Source organism: Benincasa hispida, chromosome 6 (genome assembly GCF_027475165.1).
Source record: "Benincasa hispida cultivar pf3 chromosome 6, pf3_genome.v1.1, whole genome shotgun sequence".
Taxonomy (NCBI): Eukaryota; Viridiplantae; Streptophyta; class Magnoliopsida; order Cucurbitales; family Cucurbitaceae; genus Benincasa; species Benincasa hispida.
The window spans coordinates 45,589,903-45,613,428 of NC_143483.1; the positions used below are offsets into that span (position 1 = coordinate 45,589,903).

At 38.4% G+C, this 23,526-nt stretch overlaps 1 protein-coding gene across 2 annotated transcripts in view; it reads right to left on the bottom strand.

Annotated features, from left to right (window-relative positions):
* REV3 (recovery protein 3) overlaps positions 1 to 12,122 on the bottom strand; it is a 65,702-nt gene extending 53,580 nt beyond the window's left edge. The window contains exons 1-3 of one of the 2 annotated variants that reach the window (XM_039034165.2): positions 11,726 to 12,122; positions 11,293 to 11,375; positions 10,058 to 10,115 (exon numbers count right to left, since the gene is read on the bottom strand). In XM_039034165.2, the coding sequence (XP_038890093.1) occupies positions 10,058 to 10,115; positions 11,293 to 11,375; positions 11,726 to 11,837 (253 nt within the window). In that variant the 5' untranslated portion in view covers positions 11,838 to 12,122. The remainder of the gene's footprint in view (positions 1 to 10,057; positions 10,116 to 11,292; positions 11,376 to 11,725) is intronic. The other variant, XM_039034167.2, reaches the window with a different exon arrangement.
* Positions 12,123 to 23,526: the final 11,404 nt, after the last annotated feature.

Genomic DNA, 23,526 nt, shown 5'->3' on the forward strand with positions numbered 1-23,526 from the left:
CTAGAAAAGGTGATCCAGGTTTTCTTCTGCCTTCCGATAAAGGATACAACATAAAAATGACCCATTAACGGAGGCATCTTTCTCACAAGCCTATCCATCGTATCTGCATGACCAAGCAAAACTTGTCGGGCAAAGAACTTAACTTTCTTCGAAATCTTAATCCTCTATAAAGCATCAAAGACCGATTCAACAATATGAGAGGAATCTAATAAAATCCTAAAGAACAACTTGCAAGAAAAGCCTTTCAAAGGATTAGAACTCCAAATACAAACATTCCTTCTCCCAAGCCTAAAGTCAGAACCCTCAAGCAAGGAAAGAAAAGAGGCCACCTCCGTCGTTTCCCTATTGGACAACGGCCAACGGAACCCGAAGGAGAATGAAACAGAATTCCCCGACCAAACCAAAAAATCCAACAAGAAACAATTTTTCAAAGAGGACAAACGATACAACCTAGAAAATGCAGAAGGGGAGGGGGGTCTATTCCCCACCCAAAGATCTTTCAAAAAATACATTTCCTTACCTTCTCCCACAACACAATAGACAAGATGGCAAAAAGAAGGGAGCTGAAAAGAAATATCTTTCCACAGATTTTGACGCGTGCCTTTAACCCCTTGCACCACCCACTCACAAGGGTGGGGACCATGTTTGCTCACAATAATCCTCTGCCACAAGGAACCCGGCCCAAGGGGAAAATGCCAAAGCCATTTAGCCAATAGAGCTTTGTCAAAATCCTTGAATTTTTGAGCTCAACCCCCCAACCCTCCCCCCCGATTCATAGTTTGCTCAATAAGTTCCCATCTAACTAAATGAGACCCTTTCCTTTTCTCCACCCCATCCCAAAGAAAATCTCTCAAAAACTTCTCAATGCTCTTGCAAATACAACCACTTTCTTTTGTAGGTGAAGATGCTGTCAAATACTTTTTTTTGAAAAGGAAACGATTCATTGTATTAATAAATAGAGAGGAGCGAAAGCTCTAAGTACAAGAGAGTTATACAAAGAGTAAAGCGAAAATACAAGTGCTTGTAAAAGGATCAGGAGATTCACCCGGACGTCTCAACTAGGTTGACACTCCCTTAGCACCCTCATCATCTCCAATTCTAACCCATAACTGGGAGATATAATAACAAGATTACAAAATGAGGACAAAGCCTAAAGAAACATCAAAAGTGAATAACTAAAGATAAAGCCAAAACAGTGGCCTGAAACTTATGTAAATATATAAAAAGTTCAATAAGTGTTGCTGAAATCTGGAAATTTGGAAAAGTTTAGTGTTGTCCGATAGGAGAGGTTGAGATAAAGGCCCCCCAATTGAGGTTGAAATCTGAAAGGCTATAGGCACGGAAAGGAGGCACCAGGAGGAGGCTTGACGACGGGCGGCTTCAAAGCTGTCTTGGCATCTAGTGGCTTTGTTATGGAAAATCCTTTGATTTCTTTCAAACCAAAGGTCTGCCAATAAGGCTTTTACAGCATTACCCCATAACAAATGGATGGATTTGTAGGAGATGGGGCCGGCAAGGAGCTGAAACACGTTACTTTTGAAATCATTGCACAAGGTCCATGAAAGATTGAACAAACATAGCAGCTTTTTCCAACACCAATTTGAATAAAGGCATGTAAAGAAAAGGTGAAGGGAGTCCTCACTATGATGTAGGCAGAATGGGCAAACTGTGGGGGAAAGGGAGGATGTTGATTGCTTTCTCTAAAGGACTTCAACTACATTCAACTGACCGAAAAGCATAATCCAAATAAGGATGTTGACTCTTCTTGGACTTTTTGTTTTCTAAATAGCCGAGAAGATGGGTTTTTCCAAGGGGGAGAATGGTGTTAGGTGGCTTTTGAGGGATTTAACGGTGTATTGGCCAGTGGTTGAGATGGACCACACTCTTTTATCAAAAGAAAGAGAAGGGCTTCTACTTACAATTTTCCTCAACAAGTCTTGGAAGGCCAACACTTCTTCATCTTTAAACGATCTTCGGAAAGTAATGGACCACGAAGCTATGCTATTGTCCCAATGATCGGCAACTGAGCCATTGGGGAGCATGGTGATTCTAAATAAGCTAAGAAAAAGGATACTGAAGGGGGAGGGTCCTTCCCAGGTGTCTAACCAGAAAGCAATTCGACTGACATTACCTAGTTTGAAAGTGGCCAATGATTCTACCTTAAGCCATGTCTTTGAGATGCTAATCCATGGACTTTTCAAACTTCTACCTCCTTTCCCTGTCGTATGCCAATCAAAAGCATCCTTACCATGAATACTTCTAACAACTCTGCCCCAAAGAGAGTTTTCCTCATTGAACAATCTCCACCCCCATTTAGCAAGGAGTGCAATGTTCATAGCTTTGAGCCCCCCAAGACTTAGACCACCATCTGCTAAAGGTTTTTAAACCAATTCCCATTTAACTAAGTGATTTTGCTTGCTGCCCTTATTGCCTTCCCAAAAGAAGCTTCGTATAAACCTTTCCATTTTAGTTGCTACCCCTTCGGGCATAAAGAAGATGGCCAAGTAATGGGTTGGAAGGTTTGAAAGGACGGAGGTGCAATGAGTGGCTCTTCCACCCCTAGATAGATTGAATCTTCTCCATTTGCCGAGTTTACCTTGTACTTTATCTAAGACCGGCTGCCAAAAGGAGGCTCTTTTCGGGTAGCCCCCTAGAGACAACCCTAGATAATAGAAAGGGAGGTGGTCAAACGAAACATTCAATGAAGCTGCTGTAGTATAGAGCTCACTATCATCCACATTAATGCCATAGAGTGCTGATTTATCCCAATTTACCTTCTGCCCTGAACACCATTCAAAGAGCTCCACTGTATGCTTAAGTTTTAACAGCATAGTGCTGTCATATTTGCAAAACAATAAGGTATCATCCGCAAATTGGAGTATGGAGACTTGAACTTGCTCTTTGCCTACTTAAAAACCTTCAATGATGCCGGATTGGTTGAGTTTGGAAATTAATGCACTCAAAACTTCACTAACTAGAAGATAAAGAAAAGGGGAGAGAGAATCACCTTGTCTAAGCCCTCTTGAAGCGGCTACTCTTTCCCTTGGTCTCCCATTAATGAACAACCAGTAAAATGGGTTTTTGACACATCCCAAGATCCATTTTATCCATTTCTGATTGAAGTTCTTAGCCCGAAGCACTTTTTCTAGAAAATCCCAATCAACTCGGTCGAAAACTTTCTCCATATCAAGTTTAAGGATCCAACCCTTCTTCTTTTTTGCTCTATACTCCTCCACCGCTTCATTGGCTATAAGTATGGGATCCAAAATTTGCCTTCCTGCTATGAAAGCACATTGGGAGGGAGTAATGATGTCGGACATTACCTCTTTCAATCTCTCGGCTAACACCTTAGCAATGACTTTGTAGATTAATGAGGTTAAGCTAATGGGTCTGTAATCACTTACCTTGATTGCTACTTTCTTCTTTTGAATTAAACAAATGAAATTCTCTTTTATACACGCATTGATCTTGCCATTCTTGTAGAAGTCATTAAAGGTATCTTGGAAGCTTGTTTTGAGAATAGACCAAAATTTCAGCAAAAATTCTATGGTGAAGCCATCGGGGCCTGGGGCTTTACTTTTGCCAAGGGTTTTTATGGCTGAGAGGATTTCTGTGGCTGAAAAATTATTTTGCAAGAGAAGATTCTGATTCGAGTTCACACAAGGCCAATCTAGATTTAAAGGGAAATGCCTCTGCCCTGGAGATTTTAGATAAAGGCTGCTGTAAAAGTGGAGTATTAGGCTTTCAATTTCTGCACTCGACTTTGTTGGGACCCCTTGCTCATCAACTAACTTGTTTATAAAATTTCTCCTCTTTTTTGCTGCTAAGAATCTGTGAAAGAAGCTTGAATTCTCATCTCCCTGCTTGAGCCAGTTTAGTTTACTCTTCCGCAATAGGTTAATTTCTTCCAACCTATATAAGGCCATTAGTTCTGATTTTGAAGAAGACCAAGCTGCATAATCAGTGCTGGAAAGTGGGGAATTCTCAGCAAGTGTATCCCAATTTTCTATTTCTACTAGTAGCCTCTCCTCTTTCTGTTTTAATTCTTCCTTATTGTTGTGATGCCACTGTTTTATTGTTGTTTTCACATCTTTCAGCTTCTGATTTAGTACAAAACCAGCCCAACCGTGTACTTTGCTGTCAAACCATGCTTTCTCCATAATTTAGATGCAATCTTTGTTTAGTAGCCAACTATTGCAAAACCTGAATGGTGAAGGACCCCAACTGAATGAGCCGGCTTCTAATAAAATTGGGTAGTGGTCTGAAAAAATCCAGGCTTGTCTATTGGTTCTAGAATTTTCAAATAACTCATCCCAACCTTTTGATATGAAGAGGCGATCTAGTAAGGATCTTGAAACAATGATACCTTTCCTTGACCACGTAAACTTTCCATTACTCAACCAGATTTCCATGAGTTTTGCTTGCTCAATGAACTTATTAAACTTTCTCATGCCTCTAGTGCTTCTACCCAAGGGGAATCTTTCGTGTGCCCATCTTGTGATATTAAAATCGCCACCCATACACCATGCGTCCTCACAATAAGCTACCAAGGAAAGAAGTTCTTCCCACACAAATTTTCTTTCTTTGTAATCGGTTGGCCTATATACATTAGTGACCCAACAAGTCTTTTTACAACTAGTGTTGCATTTAATTGAGAGGGAGTAACCACCTTTGAGGGTTTCTATTACTGAAATTAAACTTGTGTCCCACATTGTTAACAACCCACCAGAAGCACCAAAAGATTCAACAAATTCTCAATCAACATCTTTAGAACTCCATAAAGATTTAATGAAACTTGCATCAAAATTTTCCTTCTTGGATTCTTGAATTAGCACAATTGAAGGGTTAATTTTCTTTCAGAATCATTTAAGGGCCAATCTTTTATTAATGTCTTTGAGACCTCTGGTGTTCCAACAACCAATGATTAGTCCAATAATAGGCTGCAGTCAGTGACTAAACTCAGTAGGTGTGCTGGAAGGTCAGAAGAGGTTGAAGGGGGGGCTGGATGGGAAGGGTTGGGGGTTTTAGTCTAGACAGTAAGGTCCTCCCCTGTTTGAAACAGGGTAGTTAGGTCAGCAAGTAGGGTTTCTTCCGGAATTGGCTCATCTTGATCTTCTGAATTGATGAGCCAATCGTTTTCCTCTGTACTGATACTAAAAGGGGAATCGGGAGGGCAATCTTTCTCCATGATTGATTGAGTTTTAGGGGTGAAAATAGGGATTTCTTTTGGTAGTGGTCCAGTTGGGTTGTAAGGGGGAAAAGAAGATGCATAATCTGACCTGGAATTAAAAGGTTGCTTTGGAAAAGAAGGGATTCTAGCTTCTTGGGGCTGGGTGGAGTCTAAGTTGAGGGTGAGTCCGAGGCTTTTGGGGTGTTCCCTCGGGTGCTTTCTTCTGATAAAGTGCTTGGGAAAAGTTTTGAAAAGGCAAGAGGGGTGGCGGGCTCTGTTTAGCCGTTTCTGGTTTGTTTTGCTAGGTTTAAGGGCTGGTTTAATATTGAAGGGAGGAAGAGGAGGCTTGAAGGATGCAGAGACAGAGGTAAAGATTGCTCTGTTAGGACAGGGGAGAGAAGGGCAAGGAGGGGATCGAATGTTTGAGGGTAGTGAAGGCAGGGAGGTCGAGTGATCTGGAAAAACAGGGGAGAGCAGGGGAAAGGAATTAAGGCAGAGAACAGGGGAAGAGGAAGACCGATGGGTAGCTTGGGTTTCGGGCTTGGCTAAGACATGCTCAACTGAGGAAGAAACTGAAGGGAGCACCACAATGCAAGGGACACAAAATTTTGCTTTCTTTTTTCTTTTTGGCACAGGTAGCTTTTCAACTTCTTTCTCTTTCATCTTAATGGCAGCAAATGAATTAATATCTAACCATGGAACACGAGGAGTTTTCAAAATTAAACAAGGAGCCTTATCTGAAACAACAATTAATTCAGGGGGCTTTTCGGTTTCCTTTAATATGCCAGAGGATCTTTCGAATGACTGCGGTTGCAAGGGGGGCTTCTCAACTTCTTTTGACTTGAAAAAAGCCTTTTCAGAAGGTTGCGGCTGTGAGTGAGGGGGGGGGGTACTTCTCAACTTCCAGAATTAAGTGATTTGCTTCATCAGCCTCATTAAAAAAACAAAATGGCTTTTCGACTTCCCTTATTTCTCCCAGATTGATATTTGAAGTCTGTGGCTTTTGGATTTCTTTCAACTTTTCTACTTTTGCACTTGGATTTCGTAAGAACTTAGGCTTGGATTTATTTGACAATAGGAAAGACCAATTGGATAAATCAATTAAATCAAATTGGGAGGAGGCATCTTCATCCTTTCGACCATCTTGTAACCGAACTAGGTCTATTGGGTTGGAGAAGTCTTTAAGCAAGACTTTAGGGAGTAGTTTTGAAGGCTGATGACAGCAAGCAATATCACCAAAGTTTAAGTAAAAACTTCCATGAATATCATCCTTAATTTCAATGGTGGTTGGCATGAATCCACATAAATTCTTCCTGACTTGAATTTTTGTTTCTAAACAGTTGATGAGATTAAAAGTTTCTGATGCAATAGCAATTAAACCACCAAAATAAGCCCCAATTGCTTCAAAAGTTTTCCTACACCAATAATATAAGGGAAGGTTTTTGATTGTGATCCAACCCCCATAACCTTGCATTACTGAGGGCCTTCCAGGACTGAATGAATTCCATTTTTCCAGATGAAGATGAAAAGGGCCAAACTTAGTCCATTTACCCTGCATTGGCACTTTTTCGTTGAGGTTTCCTTGGCTTAGTTTGATGAGGACTTTGTCTGCAAACAGAGGATTAATGATGACATTGGTGCCTAGGCACTTTCTTAGTTCTACCGCAATTTCCTTCCACCCATTTGATGCCATAAGTCTTGAGATAATCCAGAGGTTACTAAAATTTTCAGGCAAGACATCATCATTCTTCTTTAACCAGACAGCAAGGTTGCTCTGTTTCTTCGCATGTGGAGTAGGGAAAGATGGGAGGGCAGAGTTCCCACAGGGAGGTGGAGTAGGGCTGGTACGACCGGCTGGACTATGTTTAGGAGAGGGAGGAGATGAAGAAGAACTAACCTGGAGAATAGGAGATTTTCTAAAGTATTGGATGCAGCTATCGATCACCTCCTTTAAGTCTTGCCAGCTTGCTTTTTCATTGCCGAACGAGATGTGGATGTTCCTTCTTCCTCCTGTGATTGGCCATACAGCACATTCTACAAACCAATTCTACTTTGCACGAAATTTGGCAAGCCTCATGAAGCTTTGATCAACTCTTTCCTTTAGAAGGAAAAACTCAAAGGTGGAACCATATAATAGTCTGCGAAAGCTCTCAAGAAGCCATTTAACTGAGGTTAAGGAGAGAAGAATGGACTGTCCTTTTTTTATGTCTTTTAAAAGGAAGTTCGATCCTTCTTGCTCCATATGGAAGGTGTGGTCAAGGATACGGCAAGAGAAAGAAACCATGGCTGGAAACAGGGCAGAAACAGAGTGAGAGAGGAGTTCGGTGGAATGATAGGAGCCGGAAGAAGGTTGGAAGGAGAGGGGTGAGAGAGGCGGTTAGAAGGAGGGAAGGTTAGGGAAGGCATGGTGAGCTCCGGTGGGGTGGTCGGAAGGGAGGGCGTGGGGGAAGGGAGGAAAGGAGGAGAGAGGGAAGAGCATTTTTTACGGGGAGAGCATTTTTTACCTTACTAGTTTTTGGCTTGATGCTGTCAAATACTTTGAACGAGATTTCATAATAAAACTACCCAAAAGATCAAAGGACCAGCTTCTTGTATCCGGAAATGCAGCCACCTTCTTTCTACTAAAATTTCAAGTGTTAGATGATATAATATTAAATTTACCTTCACTCATCAACTTAAATTTTTGGATCAGTAATTTAATGTGATATCAAGCAAGTGGTTTAGGAGGTCTTACATTCAAACCCTGCAATGTTATTTCCTCCCTAATTAATATTGATTTCTAATTGTTAAGTTTTCTACATATTTCAAGACCACAAGTGAGGAGAGTGTTAGAAGATACGATTTACCTACACTCATCAACTTAAGTTTTTGAGGCAATTGGTGATTTAACACCAGGCATATGCTAAAAACCCATCATCTCTTCATCCTTAAGTAAAGGACGAAGCATGATATTCTAGGAAAGAGTATCACTATCCAAATGGTCAAAAAAATGAACCATTACGAAGAATTGATAGTCTGAACAAACAAAGGAAGCACGATTTCAAGGAAGAATCATAGACTCATATGCCTAACGAAAAATAGAATCTACTGCCATTTCCAAGCTTGAAGGATGCGAAAGACTCAACATGTTTCCAAACCTTGGAAATGTTAATCCATGGGATACGAAGCCTCAACCATATTTCCCTGAGGTGTGCCAATGATAAATATCGATGCCATGAATGCTTTGAATCACTTTATGTCAAAGAAAATCTTTTTCAAGCATAAATCTCCAACCCCACTTAGCCAAAAATGCCATATTTTTTAATTTCAAGCTGCCAATGCCCAAACCACCATCAGTTTGTGCTTTACAAACCAATTCCCATTTTACTATATGATTAATCTCCCTTTGAACCATCCAAAAAAAACAAAACAAACAAAACTCTTTCCACTTCCATATTAACTTTGGGATGCATGGAGAAAATCAACATGTAACAAATGGGCATGTCAGATAGAATTGAGTTGCGTGTCAATTTTCCTCCTCTTGATAGATTGAATGTTTTCCACCTATCTAGCTTCTTTTGAATTTTATCTTGCCAAAATTAACTATCTGTGAGTAACCCCCTAAAGGGAGACCAAAATACATAAAAGGCAAAGATTCCCCTTCACGTTTCAAACTAGAAGATGTTGAGTGCAACTTAGCATCGTCCACATTAAGCATATGCAAAGCAACTTTTTTTCCAATTTACTTTTAGATCTGAGCACCATTCAAATAATTTAATAGTAAGTATAAGAGTATCGAGCATGTCATCATCATACTTACAAAATAGGAGTGTGTCATCAGCAACTTGTAGAATGGGGACATGAACTTTATCTTTGCCTATGATAAAGTCTTTAAATACACAATTGGCATGAATCGTGCCAATAAGGCTGCTCAAAACTTCACTAACGAGAAGAAAAAGAAAAGACAATAGTGAGTTTCCTTGTCTAATCCCACTAGAAGCTAAAATTTGGCCACGGGGGTCATTGATTAATAAAAATAGAGAATGTAGAGTTTTTAACACAATCGTTGATCCAACCAATTCATTTTGATAGGAGCCCTTGAGTTTCACCACTTCCTCTAGAAATTCCGAGTCCATACGGTCAAAAGCTTTCTCTAAATCCAATTTGAGAGTCCATCCCTTATGTTTTGATCTATGATCTTCCACGGCTTGGCAATAATAATAGGATCTAAAATCTGACTCCCTTCAACAAATGCGCTCTGAGAATAAGAAATAATGTCAGCATTACGTTCTTCAAACGCTCTGCTAAAACTTTTGCAATAATTTTGTATATCGAGGTTGTAAGACTACTTGATCAAAAGTCCTTTACAGAAACAGCAGCTTCTTTTTCAGCATCAGGCATATAAAGTCCTCTTTCGTGCAGGAATTTAAGTGACTTTTGTCGTGAAATTCATCAAAGAAACTTAGAAAATCTACTCTACAAAGAGGCCAATACTTCAAGAAAAAATAAGTAGTATAACCATCTGGTCCCCGTGCCTTGTCTTTACCAAGATTCTTCATAGCCAACCTTATTTCTTCAAAATTTAAGGAGAGCAATAACGGCTGAATTTTGCTGGTGTTCAACAAGCTGAATCCTAGATTAGATTCCAAGTATATTTTGAGAATAATACATCCTACGGCCTAGGTTAGTAGGGATGCCTTAATTGTTGAGTTACATTTACATCAGTATTGACTTCAAAGGATATTTATAATAATTAAATGTTTTTACTATTATATACAGACATAATAGATTAAATTGTTATCAGGAAAGTAATGTAAAATTAAATAATATGAAACATGACAGTAACATGCTCATGGAATAGGCTTGATAACCAAAATAAAACTATAATCACATTCGTGAGTTGCATACCTTTGCAGTGCAACTGCAATGAAATCTCTGAGCACGGCACATATAAATAGGGTAAAACCTACAAAAATAAAACCTAATTTTAAAACATGCATGCATACACGTATGTTCGTATAAAGTTGTATACATGCACTTAAAAATGGCAGTTGAATACATTGAAGAAAAATGACTTGGTCGATTAATAATCTCGTGCTGACCAAGAGACATATATTACCAAAACAATAATAATAATTAACTTAAGGCTTTACAACAATGAACCTAGTACCATCTCTTCTCCTCAAGGGGATTTTGCAAGCAGAAGACATATCTTGGATAAAAAACTAGGAAAGAGGCATTAGAAGAATACCAAGTTTAAAAGAAACAAGGCATTGTCTTCAAGATAAATTAGGGGTTTTTTTTCCAAGGAAAACCAAACGGGGAGATCTACTTTCTCCTTTCTTATTTGTGGTCATGGTGTACTTCTCCATCTGAAAATAGAGATGTCAAAAACTTTGGCCCTTCTATCTGATAAAGAGATGTCAAATTTCCTAGCTCTTCTTTCCTTGTTAAACCATTTTTTAATAGGTTAAATATTTCATTGATATGATGAAATCACAAAAATGAATCGAACCGCTTCCAGTCAATATGTTTACAGAAAGCTATTCATTGAGCTATGAGATAGGATAAACTATAGTTACAAAAGGGGGCTCAAGTTACACCAAGAGATGAAAGGCACATTATTGAAAAGAGGGGAGCTCTGAAGTCTTGTTGTTTATCGTGGAAGATACGAACTTTCGTCAAGTTCAATTCCTTTCTTTGGGATTCGGTCTCAAAGACTTATGTAATTTTCCGTTGGGTTTTTTTCTTTTCTTCTTTTTTTTTCTTCTTTCTTTTTTTTTCTTTTCTTTTCTTCTTCTTCTTCTTCTTTTTTTTTTTTTTTTTTTTTTGAATGAGAAACAGTTAGAGAAATTTCATTGATGTCTTGAAATTACAAAAAGGCAAATTGTCGTATAAGATTACATAATAGTATTCTACTGTGTAGTAAGTGATGTAATACCATAATTACAAAAAGATGGGGTGAGTTTACACCCAAGTGAGAGCTGTATACAAAAGTTGGGTTTAACAACCCCACCCCCCACTTCTGTGAATAGTTAGTACATACTGCTTTTTATTCTCTCTTCTTGTCAACGAAAACTCAATTTTCTAAAATTATATATACATAATCAAATGTCTATTCGAGACTCAGTAACAGTACTTACTCCATGAACATGGACGCATGTTTTCTGACCAGCTGGAGTGGAACCATATATTCTCAATACAGGGACCTCGTTCACCTTCCCGCCTTCAAATTAAATGATACGAAATAATGCATTAGTAAACCCCAAAGACAAGTTTGTACTCGAGAAAAATAAAGGGGATAATATATATAGCAAATAATATCTATACTCATGTTTTACACTTGCTTTATTCGAGTTCAAATAGTAGCCATGTTGAGAACGAACGAATAAAAACAGAGTATAAAATCTCTTCCCATTATCATTCTACCATCGACTTAAGATTATAAATTCGCATAAAGAATCCTAAACCTGACCTTGACTACCAAAACTGAAAATCAAAAGAAACCCACGGTCGACACGACAGGTGATAAACTAAGCAAACCATAACATAATGCGAAAGAGAAGCGAAGTTTACCTTGAAAGCTACTGTAGGATACGCCGAGGCCTGGAATTGGAGGTGCAAGGTAGTAGTCGATGGAGACGATCCGAACACTGAAGACACTCGATTCTGATTGCAAATCCCCCATTGTCTTGCTTCCAATTCACCGGAACAAAGAGAAAGGTTTAGAATCATTAACCACGAGAGAGGAAAAACGAAAATCCATTGATGAATGAGGAGGTGAATTTGAGCTTCGTGGACTTCGGTGCACCGGATTGAAAATCAATTTGCTTTCTGTTCGTGTTAATTTTGGCGCAAGAAAATGGCGCGGTGGAGAAGCCTTTTTATGTTGTGTAAATTCTGAAAACTTCCACAGCACTCTTCCCATGCCAAAATGAAACTGAAATTGCACTTTGCACCACTTATGATGCTTAATTCATATATTTTCCACGTTCTTTTTCGTAAATAATTGCAGTTTTTTTTTTCCCGAGACTTTTCGTAAATTGCAGTTGAGACCTGTATTCTCTGAAAATTGATATTGTTTCCACGTGCTATACTTTTGTTCTTGCATTCCAAGTTTTGCATTACTATACTATGCATTTAAAAACGATAAATCATGCAAATAACCCCGATTAAGGGACAGGTAACAAAAGTCAATGTTAATTACATCCAAAATCCAATTAGAGTAACAAGAATCCCATCATTTCCCTACATCTTGATTAAAAACACAAGGGCAAAATAAGATATAGATAATTCTTAAATGTCTCACCAGCCTATTCTTCTCATCAAGTGCATTCTTCACCTTGATAAGCTCTAATGAGCCTATATTAACCAAAGCAACCACCTCCTAAAGACCATATTCAACCATAATAAAAAAGGAGAGAGGGTAGGGATGGATAGGAGATAATGAAAGCCCTCAATGACAGCTCGGGCTTCTAAAAACTTGATCAATTGCTCCTAAGTAAACTTTTGGAAACCGACGCATATTGGAGATCCGGTGGAGTCATGCACCACCTACCCCATGTCTTTGCATTACTTTTAGTTTCAAAAGGCATCAGTGTTCATTTAGGGGAGCGGGAGCCACAAGACTTGAATCACGGGATTCTCCAATAGTCATCGTGCACACAGCCAATCTCACTAGGGATGTTGTCATGGCATGGTTTAGCTTACCTTGAAATTTCTCCAACAATGCTTTGTTCTTGTTGATACCAACACTTAGGTTTTTTAAAGTTATGTTTAACGAGAATGGAAGAATAGTGTATCTCAGTCGAACTGTATTCGCCCAAACACACTTTTTTTCGTTCTTGTACTTTTAGTAAAACTTTTAGCCTCATTAAACTCGTTGCATTGAATTTTCACTTCATTTCATCTCAAACTTGAAATGATGTGAGTTTTGTTTAAGAAACTTCAATTTTCAATAAACAAACTTGTAAGGGGACAAAAATCCTATATTTTAACATTGTATGATTTTTTTGCATATAATTTTCACATAATATCATCTAAAACTTGAATTGATGTGAGTTTTGATTCTTTTGCCATCTTGAACTTTAATTTCCAACAATTAAAAATTGAAAAATCCATGAACAATGATGTTTGATTTGATGCATACTCATTTGCTTCAAGCACGGAGGAGCTTGAACGTATGGTGTGTCTATAACAATGGTAATCATGGTTATTACAATGGTAATTATAGTCATTCAAGTGAATACAATTCTCATGGTTGTAGCGATGGAGATGATGTGTCGATATATACACGAGGATCACAATTTTTGTGTGAACATGATTAACTTGTTTACTAAGTATATGATGTCCTAGTTTATTGTATTTATTCTCTCGTTACTCAACATTATATTTGTATATATATATCCACTGAAGTTTTATTCCAAGTGGGAGTTTGTTGAGTTTTATGTCCTAAAACTTATAGTTTGTAAGCTATAAATATATTCTATTTTCAATAAAGATGTTATTGACGTTTATTCAATAAAGTTGTTGTTGAATATATAAATTGCACTTGTTAAGACTAAATCCAATAAACTTAAAGATTCATGGCTATTATATGAATACTTAAATTTTATGTGGAGATATAAGAGTGGATTAAGTTCAGTAAATAGCCAAAATGATCTATAGTATATGAATAAGACTGGGTATCTTATTCTGGTAACAATATCGAATGCGGCCCACTCTATAGTTGTTACAATCGTTGTAAAGTGTTACAAACTATGTAATCTTAATTCATTCATGTGGAGATATGAGGAGTGGGAGCGCCCTATGCAATGAGTTTATATAAGATCGGACTATGAAATAAGTCAATCTTACTTTATAACGTTGTTTATTATTTAAAGACTGACTATATCAAAGCAATGACCTAAGTAACTTAACCTTAATCTTGAGCTAACTATGAACTCCTGTTTATTCGGGATTATCCTTAGATTTGCAGGGGTGAGGGTTGGCTCAACAGGGTCGGCTCAATAATCCTCCCATTTTAGGGGTAAGACCGGGTAGATAGTTGGGGACATAATGTGAAAGATGAAATTCACTCCTACCCACTTTTAGGGATAGTAGAGAGGTGGTTCCCTTAAGTGTTGGCTCCGGGTCTTGAACAAGGGGCCCCACCCTCTCATTGGCCAAAGAGAGACTCGGTTTGATGATTGGATCTCAAATCAATTGTTCATTAGAGGATCAGTGGAACTTAAGGAACAAGAAGTAATCTTGGGGGTAAAACAGCTATTGACCCAGCCATTATTAGGAACAACATGTGAAGGATTAACTTACTAATCATGGTTATATCGAGTGGACACGATATATCTAAGGTGGGGGGAGTGGAACTACTGAGCTTTAGTGGAGTGACCTGATAGTTAATGAATTTTGGTTAACTGGGTTAAAGAGTTTAGCCAGTTAATCTCGTATCGTTGGAGCCCATGAGTTATAGGTCCATTAGGTCCCCCTATGATGGATAAAAAAAGACCATGCACAGTGGAAGCAATTGATCAATAACGCTCTAATTACATTAAATAAACTAGAATTAAGCATACAAAGAGAGTTATAGTTTCCACAAAATCTTCATCTCCATGAGCAATCGGCATCACCAACAACGAATCCTCGCCATTCTCCAATTGAAGAACACGGTTGTGGGACAGAATTTTTAATGAAAGATATGGAATTTCACTAAATTATTTGGAGAGTAAAAGAGGTTTTTTGTGGAAGATTATTGAATATTCAAGGAAGCATTAATTTTTAACAATTGAAAATTAAAACCTATTTATAAACCAAAAACATGCAAAAACTCTTCTTGCATGACCTCCACCTTAAACTCCATTAGCATGAATAATATAGATGTCAAGCTCGACATAAGCTACTTCAAAACCCACTTAATTAGTGGGAAAACCCAACAATTGGATTTTTCCACTAACTAGTTTTTTATTAAAAAAATGAAATATATTTTCCATATTTTAGAAAAATATTTAATTAAATAATTTAATATAAAAAAATACTCTCCAAAAATAATTAATTGTAGATTATATCTTATATAAAATACAATTTTTCCTAAAGGCCAAATTTGAACATTTCAAATTATAATTTCATCTAGTTATTCAATTTTGTCTGTAGTGAGCTAGCAAGGAGACCTGATGAACCTACAGATCATGGGCTCCAACGATCTAAGACTAACCAATCAAACTCTTTAACCTAGTTAATCAACATTTGTTAACTGACAGGACTGCCTACTATAACCTGTAGTTGCACTCCCCTCACTGTAGATATATTTTGTGTCCATTTGATATAACCATCATCGATAAGTTGATCCTTCACAGGTTGTTTGTAATCTCAGCTAGGTCAATTACTGTTTTACCTCCGAGTTACATATTTTATCCTTAAGTACCACTGCCCCTCTAATGAACAATTGATTTAGAATCTTAATCACCAAATCCATTCCCTCTCAAGCCAACGAGAGGATGAGGTTCAAGACCCGGGATCAACCCTCAAAGAAACGACCTTTCTACTATTCTTAAACTGGGTAGGAGTGAATTCCATCTTGTAGATTCTCTGTCTCCAGCTATCTACCCGGTCTTATCCTTAAAATGAGAGGCATATTGAGCAGCTGCTGAGCTTACCTTCACCTATGCAGATCAAGGAACAATCCCGAATAAACAGGAGTTCATAGACAGCTCAGGATTTAGATCAAGTTATCATGTCATCAAGAAGTGAAATTAACCAGTGTTAACCGTAAACGGTGTTAATACGTAACGGTAATTATTTCGTGGTCAGTTTTACACAATCTCATCGTATAGAACACCCCCACTCACATGTCTCTACATGAACGAACTGATCACATCGTTTATGACACTTTACAATATTAGTAACAATTATAAAGCAGGTAGTATTTTATAGTATCTCCAGAAATAGGTACCCTACTAATCCAAGTACTATAGACTGTTTAGGCTATTTTACTCGAGCTTGATCTAATTTATGTCTCTACAAAAAGTTCAAGTATTTATGACAATAGCCAAGGGTTTATAGTTTATTGGATTTAGAGTTATTAAACAACCAATTCATTTTCATTTAACAACATTTGTCTGAATAAACTTTATATATGTTTATTGTTTACAAACTACGAGTTTTAGAACATACAACCCAACAAACTCCCACTTGGACTAAAACTCCCAGTGGGTTACAATAAAGTTGAGTATTGTGAGATAAATTTAAATACAATAAATTAGGACATCTCATACCCACCATTTCTCTCACTTGCCCTATTTATTCTATCCGTAGTTCTAAACTCTTCAGGTGACCCTTAAAAATCTTAGTCGGGAGGGTTTTTGTAAATGGATAAGCAATAATGTGCTCAAATGCTATTTGTCTCACAATAATGTCTCCTCTTAGCACGATCTCTCTGATGAGATAATATTTGCGCTCAATATATTTTCTGCGCTCACGGCTTATAGGTTTTTTGGAGTTCGCTACTGCCCCACTGATATCGCAATACAAAGTGATTGGCAGATGCATGTCTGGAACAACTTTTAGATCAGTTAGAAACTTCCTAAGCCATATTGCTTCTCGACTACTTTACATGCAGCAACATATTCTACTTCCACTGTGGAGTTTGCAATGTAGCTCTACTTAATACTTCTTCATACGATTGCTCATCCATTTCGAGTGAACACCGATCCTGAAGTAGATCTTCTGTAGTCTTTATCAGTCTGAAAATCGGAGTCAGTCTGTAAGGATCAAATCCTTATTTCCATACACGAGCACATAGTTCCTCGTTCTCTTAAGATACTTGGGGACATTCTTAAAGCAATCCAATGTGCATAACCAGGATTGGACTGATACCTACTGACAATCCATACTGCAAAGTATATGTTTGGACGAGTACATAACATTGCATACATTAGACTTCCGATTGTTGATGCATAGGGAACCCGTCTCATATCCTCAACTTCTTGAGGTATCTTAAGACATTGTTCCTTTGACAAGTTTATTCCATTCCTAAAAGGTAAAAAATCTCTTTTGAAATTCTGCATCTTAAACCTAGACAATATCTTGTCTATATAAGATGTTTGAGACATAGCTAGCAGTTTGTTCTTTCAGTTTCAAACTATTTGAATCCCAAGAACATACTGCGCCTCTCTCAGATCTTTCATATGAAATTAGTTAGCTAGCCATTTTTTTATGTCACTTAGGTATCCTACATTATTCCCAATAAGCAAGATATCATCTACATACAAAATTAGAAATGCTACAATGGAGTTGATGATCTTTTTGTATACACACGACATAATGTTCTATTCAAAGATATAAGATTTGATCACAACATCAAATCTTATATTCCAATATCTGGATGTCTGTTTCAATCCATAAATAGATCTATTCAGTTTGCAAACCTTTTGCTCCCGATCCTGTTCAATGAACCCTTCTGGTCGGACCATATAAATACTCTCTTCAAGATTGCCATTTAGAAAAGCAGTCTTGACATTCATTTGCCAAATTTCATAATTATAAAAAGTGGCAATGGACAAGAATATCCTTATCGATTTAATCATAGCAACATGTGAGAAGGTTTCTTCATAGTCCACCTCCTCAACCTAGGTATAACCCTTTTCTACTAACTGAGCTTTATAGGTATGTACCTTCCCCGTATGGTCTATTTTGTGTTGTAGATCCACTTACAACCGATAGTTCTCACCTCATCAGGTTTATCTACAAGTTCCAATACTGAATTAAAGTACATAGACTCTATTTCAAGGTTCGTGTCTTTGATCCAATAATCTCAATCAACATCATCTATTACTTGTTTAAAGCCATCATCAGGTATGGTGACTTCGATTTTAGTTAAACCCATATAGCGGTCAGGCTGTCTCATAACCCTCCCATTACGTCGAGACTCTCTCAACTTTTTAGTAAGATGTGATGGATCAGATGTCCTTGATCTATCAATAACTTTTGTCGATGAGCGAGCCTAATCAACAACTTTTGTTGATCCGCCTATAACATCTTTTGAAATCTCTTCCAATTATTGTGGGGTTTTGATCTTATATGTGGTCTTCCTCTAAGAATATGGCATTTTTCGATACAATTACCTTATCATCTTGAGGATCATAAAAATGACCACCTCTCATTCCTTTAGGGTAACCCACAAACAGACATAATTTTGAACGATGTTCCAATTTCTTAGGATTTTTCATCAACACATGTGTCAGGCAACCCCAGATCCGAAAATGACGTAAACTAGCTTTAGGCCCTGTCTAAAACTCATAAGGTGTTTCTGAAACACTGTTAGAGGGAGCATTATTCAAAATGTAAGCTGCAATTTCTACTATATACCCCCAGAACAAGTTAGGCAACTGAGCATAACTCAACATAGACCGAACCATATCTGACAAGGTTTTGTTTCTCCATTTAGATACACCATTATGTTGAGGCATTCCCGGTGTAGAGAGTTGTGACTGAAGGAAATCGAACATGAGGATTTCCATGAGTAGCGAAAGGATCATTCCAAATTTCAATCGTATATGTACAATACAATTATGAAATCGAGCTGTTACTAGAGGCAAAGCCTCCTGCCAAGAATGCATATTGTATAGCCCCGCCAGACTTGGCCGAACTCCGGAACCAGCTAGACGAGCTGTTAGATGCAGGGTTTATTAGACCAGCAAAGGCCCCTTGTGGAGCCCCAGTGTTGTTTCAAAAGAAGAAGGACGGAAGTCTTCGGTTATGCATCGACTACCGAGCTTTGAACAAGCTCACAGTTCGCAATAAGTACCCCATTCCTATCATCACAGACTTATCTGATCGGCTCCACGATGCTAGATACTTCTCGAAACTGGACCTACGATCGGGGTATTATTAGGTTCGAATTGCTGAAGGAGACGAACCCAAGACGACCTGTGTCACGAGGTATGGAGCCTTCAAATTTCTTATGATGCCCTTTGGCCTTACCAATGCTCCGACAACCTTCTGTACTCTGATGAACCAGGTGTTTCACAAATACCTCGACAAATTTATCGTAGTATATCTAGACGACATCGTGGTCTATAGTGCCTCGATGGAAGACCATCAGTACCACCTCCAACTAGTCTTCGAAAAACTGAGAAAAAACCAGCTATATGTAAAGAAAGAGAAATGATCCTTTACTCAAGAGTGCATAAATTTCCTTGGCCACATAATTGAATGTGGTCGGATTGGCATGGAAGAGAGTAAGGTGTCTGGTATCAGAGATTGGAAAGTGCCGACCTCCATGACGGAATTATGATTCTTCCTCGGACTAGCCAACTACTATAGGCGGTTCGTGGAAGGATTCTCGAGAATAGCAGGGCCATTGACTGAGCTGTTGAAGACAGATAACCATTGGAACTAGACTCCCAAATGATTCTTCGAGGGCTTGAAGAAAGTGATGATCAAAGGATCGGTCCTCGGAATTTCCGACGTGATCAAACCTTTTGAAGTCGAGACTGATGCTTCTGACTTTGTGCTGGGTGGTGTTCTCCTTCAAGATTGACACTCCATCGCATATGAGAGTAGGAAATTGAATGATGCAGAACAGAGGTATGCTGCTTCTGAGAAGGAGATGTTGGCAGTAGTTCACTGCTTGAGGGCTTAGAGACAGTATCTCTTATGGGCCAAATTCGTAGTCAAGACCGACAACAATTCCATTCGCCATTTTTCAACCAGCCAAAATTATCGTCAAAGCAAGAACGGTGGCAGGAGTGTTTAGCAGAGTTTGATTTCTGATTTAAGCATATACCGGGGAAATGCAACCAAGCGTCTGATGCTCTTAGCCGGAAGAGCGAACATGCGGCCCTGTGCATGTTCGCACACCTGAAAGAAAGTACGTTGAATGGAACAGTGCGGGAAACTGTCAAGACACACTTGGCAAATGACAAATCGGCGCAGACCATTATGAGTTGGCCAAAGAGGGGAAGACACCAATTTTAAGTGGAAGATGACCTACTATACACCAAGGGCAATCGCCTCTACATTCCTCGATCTGGGGAGTTATGAAGAGCGTTGATGAAAGAGTGTCACGACACACCATCAGCAGGACATAACGGTTGGCAGAAAACTTATGTCCTCTTAAAACAAGGTCACTCTTGGCCGAGCCTTCGAGACGACGTCATGCAATTTATCAAAACTTGCCTTATCTGCAAACAAGATAAAGTTGAAAGGGCGAAATTAGCGGGTCTGTTGGATTCCCTACCTGTGCCTTCTAGACCATGGGAGAGTGTGTCCCTCGACTTCATCACCCATTTGCCCAATGTTGGAGAGTTTGAATCAATCCTTGTTATCATCAATCGGTACTCAAAATACGCCACATTTATACCAACGTCGAAGATGTGTACAGTTGTGATGGTTGCCCAACTGTTCTTCAAACACGTTATGAAATTATGGGGCGTCCCCGCGAGCATTGTTAGCGATCTGGACAGGAGATGAATTGGGACTTTTTAGACAAAATTGTTCAAGATATTGGGATCTACGCTGAACATTTCCTCTAGCTACCATCCCCAAACAGACGGTCAGACGAAATGCTTTAACAACATGCTCGAGGAATATCTGCGTCACTTTATCGACGCTAGACAGAAGAACAGGGTCCAGTTGTTAGATGTTGCTTAGTTCAGCTTTAACAGTTAGCAAAGTTCCACAACTGGAAAGACGCCCTTCGAGATAGTATGCGGTAGACAACCACTCATACCACATCTGGTGGACCATCCCTATACAGGCAAAAGCCTTCAAGCGCACAATTTCACCAAGGAGTTGAGCCAAACCTCTGAGATAGCTCGCACCTGTCTAGAAAAAAGCGTCAAGGAGGATGAAGAAGTGGGCTGATAAGAAGCGTAGACCCCTCGAGATTCAAGCTGGGGACAAAGTGCTGATTAAGCTGCGACCAGAACAGTTTTGTTTCCGAGGCCAGAGAAATGTTAGGTGAAAAGGTAGATGTACAAAGGTTAGAGAATAAACTGGGGTTACCTGTCATATGGTCTGTAGCACCAGAATCAATGACCCATTTTGACGTGGAGGAAAGAAGGCATTTAGAAATGTTACTTGTCTCTGCGATGGCCATAATGGGAGTAGAAGATGATGCCCTCAATGACTCTTGATACTGCTGAAATTTAGCAAACTCCTCTACAGAAATCGTAATTGACTTGTCAAGATTATCAGGAGTAGAGGCAACATGTGCAGAGGGTGACGGCATCCTCTGACCCTTATTCAGCAATTTTTTGCATTCACGCTTCGTATGGCTAGGTTTATGACAATAATAGCAAACAATACCTCATGGATTTGATCTTTGGTTATTTGGATGACCTTTGAAGCTATTTGATTCAACCCCCTTATTACCTCTATAATCATTTGTGCCCCCAATCAAAGCACTGCTAGAATCAGATGATGTAACTGCTTGTGTCTTTTCAGTACGAAGTATTCGAATGTAAGCTTCTTCCAACGAGGAGATATTTGAGCTTGACAACACTTGATCTTTGGCCATCTCATATTTAGGTGCAAGATCTGCTAAAAAGCTCATGATAAACAACTTTTCACGTTAAGCCATTAGAACTTTTGGATCCGTGCTGATTGATATCAAGTCATTGAATTTTGCACATGTATTTTTAACCTCCATAAAGTAGCTTGTAAGACATTTTTCTCCTTGATCAGGTTGATATAGAGTCTTACAAAGATCAAACACTCTATTAATATTCTCTTTCCATGAATAAAGGAAATCTAGATACTTCAATAGTTCCTTGACTGATTCGCAGTGATTTACTAGTTCAACAATTTCACGGTCAATAGAATTCTTGATTTGTAAAAGCATCCTTGAATCGTTTCGCCACCAAATCTTCTTATTAGCATCAATCGATGGCTCTTCTGTGATGTGATCATCCATCTCCATGCTCCTAATAAAGTGGCGGACATTTGATCTCCATGAATAGTAGTTGGATCCATTCAGCTTCAGTTCAGTTACTTTTGACACCATAGGTACAATCTCAAACATGACTACTGGTTTCTTATCAGCCATTACCTAAAAAACAATAGACACCGGACAACAGAGAATCAAACCCTAATTTACCGAAGAGATGTCTTTACAAACAGTGAGAATATTTATATATCCCAAACAAACACACCACCGAGAAGAGCCAACCACATTGAAGAAACCCATAGAAAACGAACAAAAAAGGACTGGGCGGTGTTGAAAAAAAAACATTTTTTCCCCAGCGGCGGCGGCGGCTAACGAACCGAAGACGGCGACTGTGAGCAAAAGTATAAACTCACCTCTCCATAAAACTCTAAACGTATCACAAATGGGTTCTAAATTCTCAAAACCCTAAAGTTCACAAAAACCCTAAGTTTTTTTAGAGAGCTCTGATACCATGTAAAACTCTTAGGTTTGAGAAAAAATCAAAATGCTCTATTCATTCACCAAAGATATGAATATATACAAGTGTACAAAGCATAGGAAAGGAAAATATCACAAAATATTTACAAGAATGGAAAATCTTAATTATAGAATTATAACAAAGAGGAAATGGGAAGAGCGAAAGATGTTGAAACCCAACAGGTGGCAGTTGACAACCCATCACCTATATTGGGCCAGACCCCGACTCGACTGAAATTGAGAGTGAAACAAAGTTCCAGCCTGTTGTTTCCTCCCAAAAACCATTCCCCTTGAGCAAGGAAGCAGTGGAAGCATTGTTAAAACATGATTTGTGCATTTGTCCCATCTCTAGAAAAGGATATGAGCAGATAAAGGATGAGGCCTCAACCAAAAAACTTACCAGAGAAGTTACAACATTGATTAATAGTTGGGAAAAGGAAGTTGTTGCGTTAGCATAAAAAAATTCTAATTCTCAGAGAGTCGATGTTTCTCCATAATGGTGCTCTCCTGGAATCTTAGGGGCCTCAATGTTCGCCCTGAAAGAGCTTTGGTGAAGGATCTGTTGGTGAAATTCAACCCAAATATAGTTATTTTACAAGAATCAAAGATTTGTGACGTAGATAGAAAGCTGGTTACTAGGAAGCACAGATACTTCTAATTGTGCAGAGAATCCGTATCAGATACGGATACGTCTAGATACGTAGATACGTGATTTCAAGTATCTGATTTTTGCTTCTGGTACGTAGGTCAATTTTTTTTTTCAAATTTAAGCCAAACCACTTAAAAAGCCCAACCCTCAACCAATTTTATTTTAGTGCATGTTTAAGAGTGATTTTAAAATCATCAAAAATCACTTTTTTCATTTTTAAAATCACTAGAAAACACACTTTTAATTACTCAAAATTAATTTAGTTTTCAAATTTAAACTTTTAAATGCAATTTTCATATCATCAAAATTAGTTTTGAAGGATTAAACATG